At 39.7% G+C, this 19,039-nt stretch overlaps 1 protein-coding gene across 1 annotated transcript in view; it reads left to right on the forward strand.

Moving 5' to 3' along the window:
• The window catches only part of CNTNAP5 (contactin associated protein family member 5), a 632,291-nt gene that overhangs the window by 378,649 nt on the left and 234,603 nt on the right, over window positions 1–19,039 (forward strand). The window contains exon 11 of the mRNA XM_035008223.1: window positions 7,148–7,348. Coding sequence (XP_034864114.1) covers window positions 7,148–7,348 — 201 coding nt within the window. The remainder of the gene's footprint in view (window positions 1–7,147; window positions 7,349–19,039) is intronic.

Consider the following 19,039-nt stretch of genomic DNA (forward strand, 5'->3'; position numbering starts at 1 on the left):
TTTCCCCTTAAGGTCAGGAACACGGCAGGGATGTCCACTATCACCACTAGTATTCAACATAGTATTAGAAGTCCTAGCCACAGCAATCAGAGAACAAAAACACATAAAAGACATCTGAATCAGCAAAGAAGAAGTCAAACTCTCACTCTTTGCAGATGATATGATACTTTATGTGGAAAACCCAAAAAACTCCACCCCAAAACTGCTAGAACTCATACAGGAATTCAGTAAAGTGGCAGGATATAAAATCAATGCACAGAAATCAGTGGCATTCCTATACACCAACAACAAGACAGAAGAAAGAGAAATTAAGGAGTTGATCCCATTTACAATTGCACCCAAAACTATAAGATACCTGGGAATAAATCTAACCAAAGAGGCAAAGAATCTGTACTCAGAAAACTATAAAATACTCATGAAAGAAATTGAGGCAGACACAAAGAAATGGAAAAACGTTCCATGTTCACAGATTGGAAGAAAAAATATTGTGAAGATGTCAATGCCACCTAGAACAATCTACACCTTCAATGCAATCCCTATCAAAATACCATCCACTTTTTTCAAAGAAATGGAACAAATAATCCTAAAATTTGTATGGAACCAGAAAAGACCCCACATAGCCAGAGGAATGTTGGAAAAGAAAAGCAAAGCTGGTGGCATCACAATTCCGGACATCAAGCTCTATTACAAAGCTGTAATCATCAAGACAGTATGGTAGTGGCACAAAAACGGACACATAGATCAATGGAACAGAATAGACAGCCCAGAAATGGACCCTCAACTCTATGGTCAACTAATCTTTGACAAAGCAGGGAAGAATGTCTAGTGGAAAAAAGACAGTCTCTTCAACAAGTGGTGTTGGGAAAATTGGACAGCCACATGCAGAAGAATGAAACTGGACCATTCCCTTACACCACACACAAAAATAGACTCCAAATGATTGAAAGACCTAAATGTGAAACAGGAGTCCATCAACATCCTAAAGGAGAACACAGGCGGCAACCTCTTGGACCTCAGCCACAGCAACTTCTTCCTGGAAACATCGCCAAAGGCAAGGGAAGCAAAGGCAAAAAAGAACTATTGGGACTTCTTCAGGATAAAAAGCTTTTGCACAGCAAAAGAAACAGTCAACAAAACCAAAAGACAACTGACAGAATGGGGGAAGATATTTGCAAATGACATATCAGATAAAGGGCTAGTATCCAAAATCTATAAAGAACTTATTAAGCTCAACACCCAAAGAACAAATGATCCAATCAAGAAATGGGCAGAAGACATGAACAGACATTTTTCCAAAGAAGACATCCAAATGGCCAACAGACACATGAAAAAGTGCTCAACATCACTCGGCATCAGGGAAATCCAAATCAAAACCTCAATAAGATACCACCTCACACCAGTCTGAATGGGTAAAATTAACAAGTCAGGAAATGACAGATGTTGGCGGGGACGAGGAGAAAGGGGAACCCTCCTACTCTGTTGGTGGGATGCAAGCTGGTGCAGCCACTCTGGAAAACAGTATGGAGGTTCCTCAAAAAGTTGAAAATAGAGCTACCATATGACCCAGCAATTGCTCTACTGGGTATTTACCCCAAAGATACAAATGTAGGGATCCGAAGGGTTACATGCACCCCAATGTTTATAGCAGCAATGTCCACAATAGCCAAACTATGGAAAGAGCCTAAAGGTCCATCGACAGATGAATGGATAAAGAAGAAGTGGTATATATATAGAATAGAATATTATGCAGCCATCAAAAGGAATGAAATCTTGCCATTTGCAAAGACGTGGTTGGAACTGGAGGGTATTATGTTGAGCGAAATAAGTCAAACAGAGAAAGACATGTATCATATGACCTCACTGATATGAGGAATTCTTAATCTCAGGAAACAAACTGAGGTTTGCTGGAGTAGCGGGGGGTGTAAGGGATGGGGTGGCTGGGTAACAGATATTGGGGAAGGTATGTGCTATGGTGAGCTCTGTGTATTGTGTAAGACTGTTGAATCACATACCTGTACCTATGGAACAAATAATACATTGTATGTTAAAAAAAAAAAAAAAGAAAAGAAAAGAAAAAAGAAAGAAGACGATAGCAGGAAGGGAAAAATGAAGGGGGGGAGATTGGACGGGGAGACGTACCATGAGAGACTATGGACTCTGAGAACGAAACTGAGGGTTCCAGAAGGGAGGGTGTGGGGGGATGGGTTAGCCTGGTGATGGGTATTAAAGAGTGCATGTACTGCATGAAGCACTAGGTGTTATACGCCAACAATGAATCATGGAACACTACATCAAAAACTAACGATGTAATGTATGGTGATTACCGTAACATAATAATAAAAAAAAATAGACACATGGACCAATAGAACAGAATGGGGAGCCCAGAGTTACATCCCACAGATGTATTCAATTAGTATTTGACAAGTGAGCTAGGAATACTCAATGGGGAAAGGATTGTCTCTTCAACAAATGGTGCTGGGGAAATTGGACAGCCACATGCAAAAAAAAAAAAAAAGAAAAGAAAAGAAAAAGAAAAAGAAATTGGGTCCCTATTTGTACCACTCACAAAAACTAATTCGAAATAAATTAAAAACTTAAACATAAGACGTGATACCATAAAAATCCTAAAAACACAGGGAAGTTACTCCTTGACATTGGTCTTGGCAACCATTTTTTGACTACGACACCAAAAGTATGAACAACAAGAGTAAAAATCAACAAGTGGGACTGTATCAAACTAAAAACATTTTTACACAGCAAAGGAAACCATCAACAAAATAAAAATGGGATCTATGAAATGGGAAAAAAATATTTGCAAACTATATATCAGATAAAAAAGCAAATATATAATTACTGTTACTTTAACTAAGATCTTTAGTGAACTGAATAAATTCCTGCCACCCCTTCAAAAGTCTCCAAATGCAGTTTTCCCTTAAGCAGAGAATTTGTCTTGGAAAATTTAATGCATGTATTCCTTTGAACAAGTTAGAAAGATGGGGCTATGTTTCTCATCATGGGAGTGAATGGCAATATACATTAAGAAATAATAGAAAATAACCCGAGTAGCAAAAAGTAGTATCAGAAGCAGTGTTTTTCCAGGTTTCTGGGATCATGAGGACTAACCAACACATTCCATTGACAAAATTTCAGGAAATGAAAGGGACACATATAAGTATAGAGACACATGAGACTATTCCAAAGTGAAAAAATAATTGAACAAGATGGTAACAAGTAATTATACACAACAGCAGCTATATTACAAGAAATTGCAGTCCAGCCCACTTGTTAACTTCATTTGCTGGGTGAGCTCCCCACCTTCAATTCCCTAAGAAACAAAGTCCAGGTCCTCAGCCTCATGTTATAGAAAAGTCTCAATGTATAGATTCTTTACTTTTTTGCTGTCAGACAGCCTGTTATATGTCCATGTGAAACATGACGCTGAATCACTATATTATCATGGATAAAATGATTGATATTAATATCCCATTTTCCAAAGTGGAAATTTCAGAGGTTAATGACTAGCCCAAAGCCTCACTGCTGACATGTAGCAGAACACAGTTTCCAATCAGACAGGCAGGTTTCTAAAGCCAGGCTGTCTCATGGCACCTTGAAGCCCTAGACATTCAGTTAACAATGGATCTTCTCACACAAACCCCCTCACTTAATTTTTACAACCATCCTATAGAGTTGATATCATTTCTGCTTTCCAGATACTACTGATGAGGAAACTGAACTTTAGAGAAGTAATGATTTGACCAAGGCTGCTTAACCAGTAAGAGTTGGGGTGACACACAAATCCAGATCTTCTAACTACAGAGTGTCCATAAATATCCACACACCCATTGACTTAACCATGTCCATAAATATCCAATCTGTGTCCATAAATATCCACACACCCATTGACTTAATTAACCATCTTTAACATTTAGCTTCATGAGTTCAATTTCAGTTAAAGCACGTGTACATCCATGAATGGATTCACACCATCATCCACCTAAAAGACTGTTCAAAATGAATATTGTTTGAAAATCCTTAGAGGTAAACTTCACATACACATTCCCTAGCTAAAACCACATGCCCCCATCTTAGACCAGGCTCAGGAGCATCAGGTCCCAAGGCCAGCTTCCCTGAGTGGTATTGACCCCTAGCCTTTAATGTTTTGTCAGAGTGTAGGACTTAATCTGCACCTGCTACCAATGAAAATGGGGGGGGGGGCGGAAACAGAAAGCAAGAAGAAATAGTATCCAAATACCTCCTTCTTTTCAATCTTTCTTTTGCTATATCCCAGGAGGAAAAAATAATCAGAGGACAAAGGGCATCTTCGAAAGGAAATCCAGCTAAGAGGCTCAAGTTTTCATGTAATCATCTCTCCTCTTGTTGCTCATACTGTGTTTGCAGGTCTTGTGATAACTTTGTGAATCATGGGGAGCACTTCAGAGCTCTTAATTATTCCTTCATATCTTCTGCATATGTGCATATATCAAAAAGTGCCAATAGTTGAGCTGTTAGAACTTCCATTCACCCTCAGTTTCCAGAAGGCAGGGCTGGCAAGATTAGTGGCTTTAAGATGAAAGGTTGTCTCTCCTACACATTTTCCTTTTCCATCTTGCTAAAGATAGACTATGATTCTGGCAAAATGAGTCAGTGAGTAGATGAATAAGCAAATCAATGAATGAATGTATGAATAATCAGATGAATGGATATATGGATATAAGAATCTGTGTGTATTTGGAAGGAAATCTAAATTTGTTAATGATGCTATTTTGACCACTTCTGGCATCAGATTGGACACAGTGAGCCTGGGGACAAGTTTATTTTCTCTCTCTAAGCCTTCATATATCTATAGCTCTATGTATATGTCTGTGTCTGTATCTATAGCCATATCTGTGTTTATGTCTCTCTCTCTATACACACACACACACACACACACAAACATATTTATCTATCTATATTGACATCTACCATGGTGGATTGTTATGTGTACCAGAGATAAGGTATATGAAATGACCTCACATGAAACAATAACACAGCATCTATACCTTAGACTGGGTGGTTCTTTTCTTCTTCTACATACCATGGACATTTCAAAACTGTCAGTCTTTATTTCTCTATTTATTGTGTTATTAAATAATTACTTTTCTTTGGTAATTTATCAGAGTTTTTCTATATCGGTACCGACATTTTTGGAGTTACAGGTTAACCATTTATGTAATATTGTTATTTTTACCAATTATAATTAATGTCTTATTATCACTTTCAAAGTCAGAACCTAATAACCTTCATTTTGATTTGTTTTTCAGACTTTATAGAAAATGTAATTCTGCCTCCACTAAACATTGGAGACATGGTTATCACTGGGCTGGTTTTAGGAAATAGTCTGAAGATGAATCAGAATTCTTGAACAGAGTTTAATATTTTTGCTGCTAGAAATATTTCCTTTTCTGGATTTGGAAAATTCTTTAGAGATAATGGAAACCAAACTTTCTTCCTCTCCCCTCTCCTAATATAGTGAAACAGAAGTGCAAGCAGTAAAGTTACTTTTCCAAAGTCACATATAGAGTTAGGGTAGAGAAAGTATTAAAACTGGGGATCTCGGTTGCCTGTGCTTTTCCTTTTTTAGCTTAATATGCTGACAGCTGTGATCCTGCTTCTAAGTAGTACTAATTAATAATAGTTTTAGTGTGGGCACTCATCACTATTGTCTAATAGATATGTGTTGGGTCATTTCTTTACTTCCTAGACCTTGGTTTCCTCCTTTATAAAAACTAGGAGGGTGAAGTAGGAGGGAAACCACATGATAGCTATGTCAAGTTATTTTTTAGCTCTGAGAATCTGTGAAGAGTAATGATGCTAATATGTGGGCAAGATTCTCAGATGACAAAAGCTTTTTGAGTCTTCCTATTTCCTTCTTTGCTTTATTTGTGAGCATGTTCAGAATGAAATTCAATGTCTAATTGCAGTAAATGTTTTAGTCTAGGGTATTAGTGCAGAATGTCTGATAGATCTCAGTGCCGTGCAACTTCATATGTTTGGTTGCTATTCCATAGAAACAGCCCTGCTGCTGGGATTGCTGTATTTTTTTTTTTCTGATAATAAAACTGAGCCCTAGAAAATTTCTCTCCTCTCTTCTCACCTTCCATTCTTACCTGTGGTAGGTAAAACGTGTCCTCCAAACCTAATGTGAAGGCCCTCATCTCTGCATATTATTTTATTGTAAACCTCTTAAAATAATTTTTTGGCAAATAGAGGAAGCATAGAGAATTTAAAAAAAAAGGAACTTCGGTTAAGTGCCTTGTATATATGGTGTGGATCATACAATCTTATCGTTGTTAATTAGGTGTATTTTACAGGTACTTTCTACATGGAGATCTGTGCACAGCAAACATTCAATGTGATACTTGTGTTTCTGAGACAGTTATCTACGCTAGTATTTGTCTTGTGGGGGAGTGTGTTCTCAGTAGCTAGAAGCCTGGGCTTTGCAGTCAGACACCCTGTGTTCCTATTCTTGCTTGGTCACTTGCACATGGGTAAGCTGCTCAGTCCTGCTCATTCACTTTTCCTTAATTTCTTTTTTATTTTCATTTAATTTTATTATGTTATGTTACATTACATCATTAGTTTTTGATGTAGCGTTCCATGATTCATTGTTTGCATATAACACCAGTGCTCCATGCAATATGTGCCCTCCTTAATACCCATCACCAGGCTAACCCATCACCCCAACACCTCCCCTCTAAAACCCTCAGTTTGTTTCTCAGAGTCCATAGTTTCTCATGGTTCATCTCCCCCTCTGATTCCCCCCCACCTTCATTTCTAACTTCCTTCCAATTTAGGTTATGTCAGTTTAAAATGAGATGATGGACATTAAATACTTAGCATAAAGGGCTCCACAAATTTAGTTCCTATGATTATTAACCCCCACACTAACTCTGGGAGGAACTCTATGAGAAAGAGAAATTTTCTGGTCATTTTTATTTGCATGAGTGGAGCACTCAGGTGGATTGATTGCCCCATGTTGAGCCAAGCATCACATCGCTTGGGTGATCCTCTTCCCCATCCCCCCACCCCCAGCTTTATTGAGTTATATAAGTATGATCCTCTTTTGACCGACATTAGTCTCCTTCTTTGGGTTATGTTTTCTGAACAGAGGACAAGATTTGGACATCAGTTCAGCACAATAACACAGAGCTGACCCGTGTGAAGGGTGCGGATCCTGAGAAGCCCTATACCATGGCCTTAGATTATGGTGGCAGCATGGAGCAGCTGGAAGCCATGATTGATGGTTCAGAGCACTGTGAGCAGGAGGTAGCCTACCACTGCAGAAGGTCCCGCCTGCTCAACACGCCAGGTAAGGCTCGCCCCCACTCCTCTGCATGAGTTACACAGGGTAACCACAGATAGGTCTGGAAAACATGGAATGTCAAGGAAAGGGGTGTTTTCCCACAAGGGAGCTGCAGTGATGGTTGTTCACTGTGCAGTGGAAAGAAAGGAAGTCAGGAGAAGACTGGGGATGTACTCATCCTGGCTCTGATTCCCAGATGTGACCTAAAGGAAGCCTCTCATGGTAGCCTCTCAAGATTCCATCCTCATCTTCAAAAAGAAAATTGTGACAATACACATCCTTCAGTAGTTGAGAGAATGAGAAGTTTCGTGAGATTAATAGCACTAGGAGAGAGCACTGAACTAGACATAGACGGTGTGGAGGTGGGAAGGGAGGTTTCTGGGAAAGGGAACATTTCCCAGAATATGAGAAAGCATGAAGGATCTTGGCATATTCACCAAAGAAAAATGAGTTATGTCCAGGGCAAGAGATGCAGAGGGAAGTGGTATCAGGCAAAGGGGCCAACAGGGCAGGCAGAGACAGCCTTGTGTGTTTTCAGTATTAATGTTGCCTGGAAAGTGCAGGCCCCAATGGAAATGATTCTTTTTAGAAATAAAGTTTGCTTTTAGAGAAAAAAAAAAAAAAGACAAACAAAAAAACTTCGATGACTGCTTACCACAACAGAAAAGGGTTTTTGCAGAATATCCAGAGGGTTTTGTCAAAGTTCAAGGATGCCCTGGGAGTCCGTCATTTTTGTGAATATCTTCATCATTTGTATCATGGCACGTGCACACACACACACACACGCACAAACACACACACACAAGCTGAGAATCATAAGGGTGTGCAATATCCAAGAATGGTGTCACAATCTGTCGCCTCAAGAAATTTACAATCCCATGCTTGGAGGTTAGGAATTTTGAAAGGCTTGAGAAGATTAGACAGTGGAATGTCAACAAAGAAGTGACAGAAGCCTAACTAAATATAACACACCGCCTCACTGATCTAGAATCTTTAGGAAAAACCTTGTTCCACATAAGTGAATTTTCCAGATAACTGTCACTTATCCCTTTAAGCACCAAAAATGTTTTCAAAGAATTTTTAACTATTTGAAATGAAAATCTTTCTCAAATGGATTACATGCTTCCCTGCCTTCTTAAACAGAGAGTTCTAAACATAAAATGTAACCTTTTCTTGATGACTCAGGATCATCATTATGAAAATCAATTATTGTACTCTCCTTGGATTCAGCCATGCTCACAGGGCTGATTAGATCTGAGGCACTGGTTGCTGTCCCTCCTCCCGGCGTTCCTCCTGGAGTTCTTAGATGGTGCTGCTTGAGAGGCTCAGTGTGTGTATACTTGTTTGTATTTCTCTCTGTCTTGGCTGTCAAGCCTGCACCTGTCACTCTCGGCACTATTCAGAGTACCTGTGTCTGGAAAACTAACCTACTCTCTTTTCATTGTGTTGCTTCTAGTTTTCTAAGGATCGGGTTTGATGGAATTTTAGGAAAAATGGGATTCTGTTCATTTGGACCATGGATTTCCTTTAGTCTATGTATTATGTGACATCAATTTGGTAATACTATTGCCTTTGTACATGTTTTTCTTTCTTTCTTTTTTTTTAAATTAGCTGTGATGAATTCCCTGAGTATACTCAAGTGGGTGGGCATGGATTTGGGGCAGACCATACTAGAGTAACTTTGCCTCTTACTACTTATAGAAACTCGTGCAAGTTGCTAAATTTCCACTAGCAATTTCAGCACCTGAGCAATTTACACGAAAATCCTCAATTAATAAGGCTGATGTGAGGACTGCAGGAAAAATGTACTCTACACTCTTTTTAATGTGTCTAGTACTCATTAGGTGTTCAACAAACACTGGGGTCTTATTTCTTTCCTCCTCCACAGCTTCCATCCCAGCAGGAAGGTCCAAATTTGCACTGCAATGAGAAACAAGCTCAAAGGATTACTTTATTTCTATTTTAATGGTGTAAATAGAATAATTATAATAATTATAACTCCTGCATGCAGATAATCTCACCACCCAGAGACTCGACTGTTGGATTTAGTTGTGCATCACTCCAGATATTTTGTGTACATTCCCATTTTGTGCACATTCACAAAAACACAGTGAAAACATACTGTCTATATGTTAGGGTTGAGAATACTCATTAATCCCCTTTTCCCCCATGGCTTATGAATCAAATGAGGTAGATGAAAGAAGACAATGGGTATGTGCAGACTGTGTCTACATTTTTTTGGTGGGCTGGCTTGCAGAACATGGTGTAGACCAGGCACTGCTTGTGTGGGGGGTGGGACTACAGACAGATAGCCCCATAGAGATGTGGCCCCAACCTCACACCCCTCAATGCAGGGACAAGCACTGACTCAGTTGGGCTAACCTCACAGAAACAGGGGCAGAGACAACAGTGCACACCATTGTAGGCACGTGAATTCCAGAGCCAGGGCCTAGCATACTACATTTGTTGAACTGCTATAACAAAATAAGACAGATTGACAGGCTTATAAAAAGACAGAAATTTATGCTTCATGGTTCCAGAGGCTGGAAGTCCATGATCAGTGTGCCAGGATGGGTGGATTCTGGTGAAGGCCCTCTTCAGGTCACAGACAACTCACTTTTTGTTATATCCTCACATGCCAGAAAGAGAGTGAAAGACCTTCTTGGAGTCCCTTTCAGAAGGGCACTAATCCCATTCATGAGGGTTCCACCCTCATGATCTAATCACCTCCCAGAGGCCCACCTCCTAATATCATCATATTGAGGGTTAAGTTTGTGACATATAAAGTTTGGAGGGACTTTAACATTCAGTCATTAATAGGCACACACTTGAAAAGTTGTTTTCCTCATCTTTCTAATTATTTAGGCAACCCCATTCCCATGGGGGAAGACCACAGAAAGAAGGGGAGGTGAGTAGAATCCATCTCCTCCTTCCTACCTGCTATATGGAAGAGGTGAGCAAGTCTCTCCCTTACCTGCTGAAGCCAGAGACCCCAGTGATACTGTTTTATTACCTTATTTGTCACACACACACACGCACGGTATATATATATCTTTCCATATTAGTAAATATGACTCTATATCATAATGTTTATTAACAACAGAGTCTTCCATATACGGACATACCACAATGGGTATATAAAATTAACACATCTATTTTGGACATTTAGTTCTCTCTCTCTCTCCCTTTTTCCAATACAGATGCTGCAAGAACATTTTTTCCACATAGATCTTTGAGAACAAAGCTGATTATATCCTTAGGATAAATTCCTTGAGGTGCCATTGCCAGGGCAAAGAGTGTACATATTTTTAAGGCTTTTGCCATATTGACTTCTGCAACATATCAAGTTTATACCAATTTATATTCCCAAGAATACTGTGGGATTGAGTACCCACTTGTCATCAACATGTATCTTATTTTCCCTTTGGTAATCTGAAAAATGCAGAAGGGGGTCAAAGACAATTAAGTTTTGTTTAATTAAAACAATGTATAGTATGATTCCCTTAGGTTATTGGAGGGAGATACTGCTGGTAGCCAGGATTAGTAGAAGCTATAAAGTGTTATAAATTGAGGCGACTGTGGACTTAAATCAATAAGGAGAGAAAGTGGAGGATGCTTTATTTGCTATAGATTCTCCTCTGTATTACACACAATAGATAATATAGAGAAGAAATAAAAGAAGGCAATATGAGACAAAAATAAATAACTGTTCAAATGGCCACCAATGATGAAGCATTTCTCGTGTTAGCAGCTATGTCTGGGGAGCCATATAAGCATTATCTGTAATCCAGGCAAGGGCTCTGCACAGTAAGGGTAGTTACCCCTGTCTGGTATTTCAGGAAATAGAACCTCAGAGATGGGAATGTGCTTGATTAATGCCACTCAGCTGGGAAGGGGAAAATCAGGTTCTTGGCCCGGGCTTCACCTGTGGTCAAAGCAAGGCTGCTACTTCTGATACACCCTGCAAATCTCAAAGAGCCAGAAGTTTCTATGATCTTCCTTATTTTGTAAGAAAAGGTAGATAAAGAGAGAGAAGAGGAGCTAGAGCTCCCTCTTCTAAGGCCCTGTGATTGTCTGGGCAGCTTGAATTACAGCAAATTCCTGGGTAGCTACAAAGTTTGCAGCATCCTTGCTGAGGTGCAAGAGCTTCCAAGGCTCACGCACTCCTTCCCAGATTGGCCCGGAGGACTCCCAAAACAGCATTCCCAGAGCCTCTTTCTGTCTGCTCTCAGCTCTGCCTTTGGTTTCATTCATCTAGGAGCAGCAGAGGGAGAAGGTAAAGGAAGACAGGAAGGCTAAGTTCAGGCCTGGTTGGTTCACCACTGTGTATTTTTCATTCAGCCAGTGACTGAACCATGACACTGTTATTTCCTGACAGTTTCCTCTGATATTCTTCCCCCGAGCTGCTGCTAAGTGCCAGCCAATGGAATGTGCCATCTGTCTCTTTAACTGAAGGTTTATGCTAGAAACTCTCTGAAGGACCAGAATTCCAAGCCATAAGGGTCCCTGGGAAAGGTGTCTTTGCTACTTCCATGCATCTTTGTAGTTGTCTTCCCTATGCTTCTACTTATTACCCTGAGGGCCTGCAGTCCTGTGCTATAGAGAAGTTTCCAGGAATCATCAGCCTGCCCGTGCTCAGGGCACTTTGTCACCAGGAACAAGGGCTGCCCTGGTTGAGCCCAAGACTTTATCACTGTCAGCATCTTCATAGGAATTTTGCCTGAGGCCGGGGTCTTGAAGGTAACATGTGGTGAGCATATGCAATAAAATAGAACTCAGCTCAGGAAACACTCACACAGAAGATGCAGAAAGAAATTTTGAATCCACAGTCTGGAGGATGCTTTAATCATGTGGCCAATTAGCTCTATAACCCACAACTTCCCTCTGCAAGGAAGACAAGATTGAAAAGGGCATCGGAAGGTAATCAGTTGGGGAAGCCCAATGCCCAGGTCCCTGCTGGGAGTGAGGATGGAAAGTCCTGCCTATTCCAAAACTCTCTTCCATAGTCTCCATGGCACTAAGAATAACCTCATTAGATCTTCTCATTGGGGTGTACCTGGTGTATGTATCTTTTGTACTTACCACTCTGTGAAGTAAAAGATTATTTGGGAATATCCTCCCCAATAAAGCTGCGAGCTCTCTAAGGCAGAGGTAAGAAGTCATATATGAAACCACTAAATGGTTTGGAAATACATATGAATATTGAGACTCCATTACTTTGAAATCTAATAGCCATAGGACAGTTTGAGCTGGAGTTTACTTTAGTTCTGAAAAGAAAGCATTTGCCAAGCAAATCAGTCATGCAAACAAGTTTGCCATGAGGATTAGGTTCCTTAATAAAACTAATTATTCAGTGCTATAGAGTGCTACAGAGTCCTCAGTTTCCTACCTGTAATGGCAAACATCATTCTTATTCATTCATTCATTCATTCATTCATTCATTCATTCATGCAGGCAGTCATTTGAGTGGTTTCCACCTGGGGTCAACGGCTTTATTGTTTAGCTAGTTGTGTTTCCATGGATTTGAAAGCACTGAAATTTTATTTATTTATTTGTTCTATTTCTTTTTTTAGAGAGGGAGAGGGGGAGGAGGGGAAGAGAGAGAGAAAGAGAATCTCAAGCAGGCTCCATGCCCAGCACAGAGCCTGACATGGGCTCCATCTAATAACCCTGGGATTATGACCTGAGACAAAATCAGGAGTTACATGCTTAACCAACTGAACCACCCAGATGCCCCTGAAATCCTGTTTCTTTTAAAGTCTTCCAAACTTCCTATTTTCTTCCTTTCCCTCAATTAATGATATTTTTGTGAGTATATGGCTAACTGGCTATATATATAATATGTGATATATAGTTTGATTGTATATAAATATATAGTGTAACATGTATGAATATATATACACACTATGCACTATAGGGTACATACTATATAATATATATTGTGGAATTGTATATATACGTATTATATATTTTTTGTATGTCCAAATGTATCTGTAAATGCACTTGTGTGTATAAACCCTCATGCCCATCCATAATATTTGGCTTCAGATGTGTACAAACGAATGATCAGACTTACAAATCTAGGTAAGGAATTGTGATGGAGAAAAGTCAAATTATAGGTAGAAAAAAAGTAGCTTTTCAGGATACTCTGGGGTTTATTAAACTTAAAACTCTTTGTCCCCAATATTTGTACCAAACATTATCAATTAACAGATGATTACATTTTCTTTCAAAGAATATATTTATTGATTTTAATTGTGACTAAAGTATTTTGTCACATACTTTTCTGTCCATTGGGAATGAAATACTTAAAAAATGGAGTTCCTGCTTGCCTCATTGTAGCAGGGGTATGAGAGAGACAGACCAAACACACACGTGTACCCCCACCCCAAAACATATTCAGTTCATGATGAACATAAGGAAGAAAAGTCAAAAAGCAAAAGAAGCCTGAAAATGACCAGGCACAGGGAATTCTACTTCATAAAGGGGTAGAAAAGCCTCCTGGGCTAGGAAGGGGGCACCATAGAGTCCTGGGTGAAGGGAGGGTGTGAGCCATGTGATATCTGGGACAGAAGATTCTAGGCAGAAGAATAGCAAGAGGGCCTGTGTGGCTAGTGGAGAGAGAAGGAGTTAGGGTGATAGGAGAATGAAGCTGAGGTGTCCAGAGACCAGATCATGACAAGCCTAGTGCTATGAATTTTTTGCTATGTGTGCAGGGAAGTCACTGGAACACTGAAGCAAAAGATTACTCTTCCTCTTCCTGTTTCAAATCCAAAAGCTAATGTCAGTTTATTTAAGTCAGGCTAAACTGGGTATCCATAATTTGCTAAATCCATAGACGTTTTAGGTCACTCCCTGTGCCTGGTGAACTAGAAATAGCTATGAGCTCCCTGAGGACAGAAACCTTGTCTTATACAGCCCTGATCCCCACAGTCTAGCTCAGCACTGTCAACAAAAGCCTTAGAGGCCCCTCTGGTTACTTCTGATTCATGGCAGTACTTTTGTATTTGTTCCCCCAATTATACTGAGTTGAGATTGCATTGGCCCCTTCACCTACTATTTTATTATTTCCTACTTACCCCCACCACACTCACAAATCCTAGAGATCTCAGTTGGGGCTGGAACCCTTGTCCTCTGCAGCACACACCCTCCCTCCCTTCCTTCAATCCTCTGTCCTTCCTTCCCTTCCTGCAACACACACACACACACACACACACACGATAGATAATAGATAGATAAGTAGATAGATAGATAGATAGATAGATAGCACTGATCCCAAAGTCCATCATGGTCCTTTAATTATGCCATGTTGTCACCCATACTACTTAAAACAAGAAGAAAAATCTCACAGTGGGAAGGAAAATAAGAAGAGGATTCAGGTACCCAAGAAAAGGTTCATTTTTTATATTGATTTTCAATTGTTATATAACAAACCACCATAAAACTTAGTGGTTTAAAGTGATGGTTATATCCATCTTGCCCACTCATCTGCAGTTTGGTCAGGTGCAGGTAGCACTTACACATCTTTGCTCCAGCCTGGGTCACCAGAGGCTGGGTGGAGCTGGGTCTGTGGTCATCCAAGGGTTCACTCACTCAGTTGGCGTGGCTTTTGGCTGGGTCCTCAGTTGGGCATGTGGTCTTTCCATGTGGCTGCTTGGTTTTCTCATAACACAGTAGCTGGGCCTCAGGGATAAACATCCCAAGAGAGGGAGAGGGGCAGGTGGGGCCTATACTGCATTTTCTTACCTAGTGTTGAAAGTCATGCATTATTATTTCTGCCACTTTCTAATTATTAGAAGATGGTCAGTCAGGCTAGCCCACATTGAATGGGAAGCGAATTCCATTCCATCTTTTCATGGGGTGAGTGTATGAACATGTTTTAAGACTGCCATGTCTTCTTCAAAATTTTGCATGGATAGTCAACTAGTCTAAGGAAATAGAGCAAATGGAGGACAGAATCAGGTGTTAAACTCACGTCTCTCCAACTGAGGGCAGGAGCTTGCACTCTGATGTCCTGCTGGCCATTGATGAGTCAGTTCTAGCTTAGGCTAGAAATGTGTCTGTCTCTCCATTTTTCCCTCTGGGACTTTTGTTACCCTTAAAGTAGTATGGCTAAAATGTATTTATAAGAGTTTGCCATAGGTCTTAAAAATATAAAGAAACTATCACATGAATCAAGTCAGTGCATTTTACTGTGCATGAAAGCCACCTTTCCGAATGTCCTAATAATTCACTCTTGGTGTTTTGCAAGGGACATAAAGTCAAAATTAGAGGTGGGTGGATTTTACAAAAAAGACATACACCTTAGTGGAGCTAGAGATGTGGGTGTGTATCTAAGGAAAATGAAAACTATCCCACATAAATTCAAGAGATGATATGTACCTGGTTGCAAATGAATTGCTTTCCAGACCATTAATTATTTCAGTAGTCACCGTGGTTTGCTCAAGAATCAACTTTTGGACCCCATATGAGATAGAGTTTTTATTTTTCTCACTGTTCTATGAAAGACTGTGTTTGCTTAGTTTATCTTGAATGTACTTATAGGAAAAAGGGCAACTTTTACATCAACATGGATGGGACTGCAGGAGATTATGCTAAGTGAAATAAGTCAAGCAGAGAAAGTCAATTATCATATGGTTTCACTTATTTGTGGAACATAAAGAATAGCATGGAGGACATTAGGAGAAGGAAGGAAAAAATGAAGGGGGGGGATCGGAGGGAGAGATGAACCATGAGAGACTATGGACTCTGAGAAACAAACAGGGTTTTAGAGGGGAGGGGGGGGGATTGGTTAGCCCCGTAATGGGTATTAAGGAGGGCACGTACTGCATGGAGCACTGGGTGTTATACGAAAACAGTGGATTGTGGATCACCACATCAAAAACTAATGATGTATTGTATGGTGAATAACATAACATAATAAAATTAAAAAAAAAAAAATCAGGCAAAGGATCCAGGGCCTGAAGTAAACACACAATTAAAAAAAAAAATTAAGAGGAAAAAAAAGGTTCTATTTTCTAATCTTACATCATAGTATAGTGGCAGCAACATGAAAAGAGCATGAATTTTGGAATTACAGAAAATTGTATGAAATTTTATTTTTTCTACTTCTTAGCTCTGAGAATGTGAGCATGTTACATGAACTTTCTGAGCCTCACTTTCCTTATCTGTAAATGTAATAAGATAGATGCTGTGCCTTGCTTATAGTAGACATTCAAAATATTACGGTTATTTTAGTCAGTCAGGATTTTATCATACTTTCAAAAGAACAAGGAGAATATTATTTCTCTTAGCTACCAGGAGAGGTTCTCAGAATCCAGCTATATGTCTCGTGAAAAAGTTGAATTTGGGGATCTGCCTCTTGTTGGTTTATGGGCATACTTGCTTTTAAACTGCAGTTTGGGTATTTGCAAATGTGATATTTACCCACCTAAAAGCACTATTGAAAGTGTTAAAGTTAAGTCTATGCCTACCACCCCCCACTACCAACCACTCAACTCCACTCATCTTTCTATTTTTCTCATTTCAATAAATGACCCCATCTAGTTTCTCAAGGACAAAGTCTAGGGCTCTTTCCCTCTTTATCATTCCCTTTCCTATCCAGCATATCAACAAATACTCAAACTCATCAGTCAGGGAAGACTTTGACCCCAGCCTCTTCCCTTATTTCCACTGCTACCACTTAAGTTCAGACCTCATCATCTCCAGACTGGACAAGTGCATCACATCCCTGCTCCTCTCCTATCCCACCCTTATCCCACCTCCCTACAGTTTCTATCTCACACAGCAGACAATGTGATGATCTTTCCAAAATGAGATTATATAAATCTGACTTTAAACCCTTCCCAGTGCCCTTGAAACTCCTTACCGACTCCTTACCATGGCCTACAGAGCTCTCCTCTCCCCAGTTCCTGTTCTCCCACCTGCTTCCTAAACATAGCCCTATATCCTTTTATTCTGCTCCTCGCCAAACTAGCCCTCTACAGCTTAAACTGATACAATAGCTGCTCTCTCTATTCAAAACTTTCATTCCTCTTCCCATGCTTAGCTCTCAACTTAAATTTTATATACAACTGAAGTATAGACTCTTTATCACTTCATCCTATTTTAGTATTCTGTGTAGAGTTTATTACTACCTAATATTTTTTTATTTGTTTGTTTACTGTATACCTCTGTCAGCAGAATATTAGCTCCATGAGGAAGAGAGCTTTTTTGACTCATTCAGCATTTTATGCCCCACAATGCCTAGAAAAGTAGCTGACACCTAGCAAATATTTAGTAAGTAGTTGCTGAATGAATACAAGATTCCACCTCAATTAATAGTATCACTAATGTCCATATTATGTCAGAAGACCCATGATAAAACAAATGCATTTTGCTAAGCCTGCTGCAGAAACCCTTGCAAGCAGAGAGCAGTTTGTGAGTGGGAAGGGTGGGACTGAGAGTTGGGAGGCACTGTCCCACTTCTGGCTCCAACACAGACTCTCTGTGACCTTGAGCAACTTACTTACATTTTAATAGGCCTCAAGTTTCTTTTCTTTAATCCTAGTGGGTTATATTTGATTTTCTCCAAGTGTCCTTCCCACCATGACACTTTGACTATACTAACCACTACAAAGTGAATTAAAATACACATTACAGTTTATCATTTTCTTGTTACCATAGGAACTAGAGGAGTTGGTAAAACAAACACTAAAAAAAAAAAAAAAGACTTTTCTGACTTTAAGACAATGAAATATGGTAATTTATTTATATAGTAGGTGACATTTTTAATACCTTCATGCACCCGATCCTCTCCTCAGAACCTATTTTCCATATGGTAATACTGATTTGTGCAGAGAAGATGTGAAACTTCCCCAAGATCATAACAAGTCAAGAGTAGCAGAGATAACAGTTTCTTATCTTAGAGTATGCATGTATGTATTAGAGTATTCACTTTATAAACATTTCGGTGGTTGTGAGGTAGTATAGAAATGTTATGATACCAACTGCACTGATGAGTCCTGCCAGTCTACACAGAATTTGTGCATAATGGCATCTCATCTTGTTATGGAGAGTAGGGGCTGATGCTGGATTTCCGTCCTGCCTGGGCTCTCACTATAAGCATGCCAAAGGGAAGGCAGCAGTATGCCAATGAAGAGCCCAGGCTTGGTTTGCCTTGGCTCAAGCACTTGGTCTATTGTGTGTCAGCCATGTGACCTCAGAATAGGTACTCAACATCTGCCAGCCTCAGTTTCCCAATCTCTAAGCCTGAAGAAAACAAAAAATAAATTAATTGTACCCACATCATTTCTAAAGATGAAAATGGTTGGAAACTTGCACTCTATAATTTAAGTTCCTAATTTACCTAAGTTCATTTGAAATGACAGAGGTGTCTTTCTATACCTAAATCCTATGGTCCTCTCACTTTTGCTGAGAGACAGGAATGCATTATGGCATTTTTATTCCTCCATGCTTTCCTGTGTGTGTGTGTGCACACACATATTCCTATGTGTGCCTGTGTGTGTGCATGCATGTGTGCGTGCCCAAGTGCAAGCATGTGTGTGTGTAGGATTTGATGAGAAATACCAAGCAGTGTGCTGGGTGGTGTACACATGTCAAACCATCATCTTGGTATATACAGTGGAAACATTTTAGGCTCTAAAGCCATAGATAGATAGATAGATAGATAGATAGATAGATAGATAGATAGATAGA

The sequence above is a fragment of the Mirounga leonina genome, unplaced genomic scaffold (genome assembly GCF_011800145.1).
Source record: "Mirounga leonina isolate KUSES-001 unplaced genomic scaffold, KU_Mleo_1.0 Mir_151, whole genome shotgun sequence".
Taxonomy (NCBI): Eukaryota; Metazoa; Chordata; class Mammalia; order Carnivora; family Phocidae; genus Mirounga; species Mirounga leonina.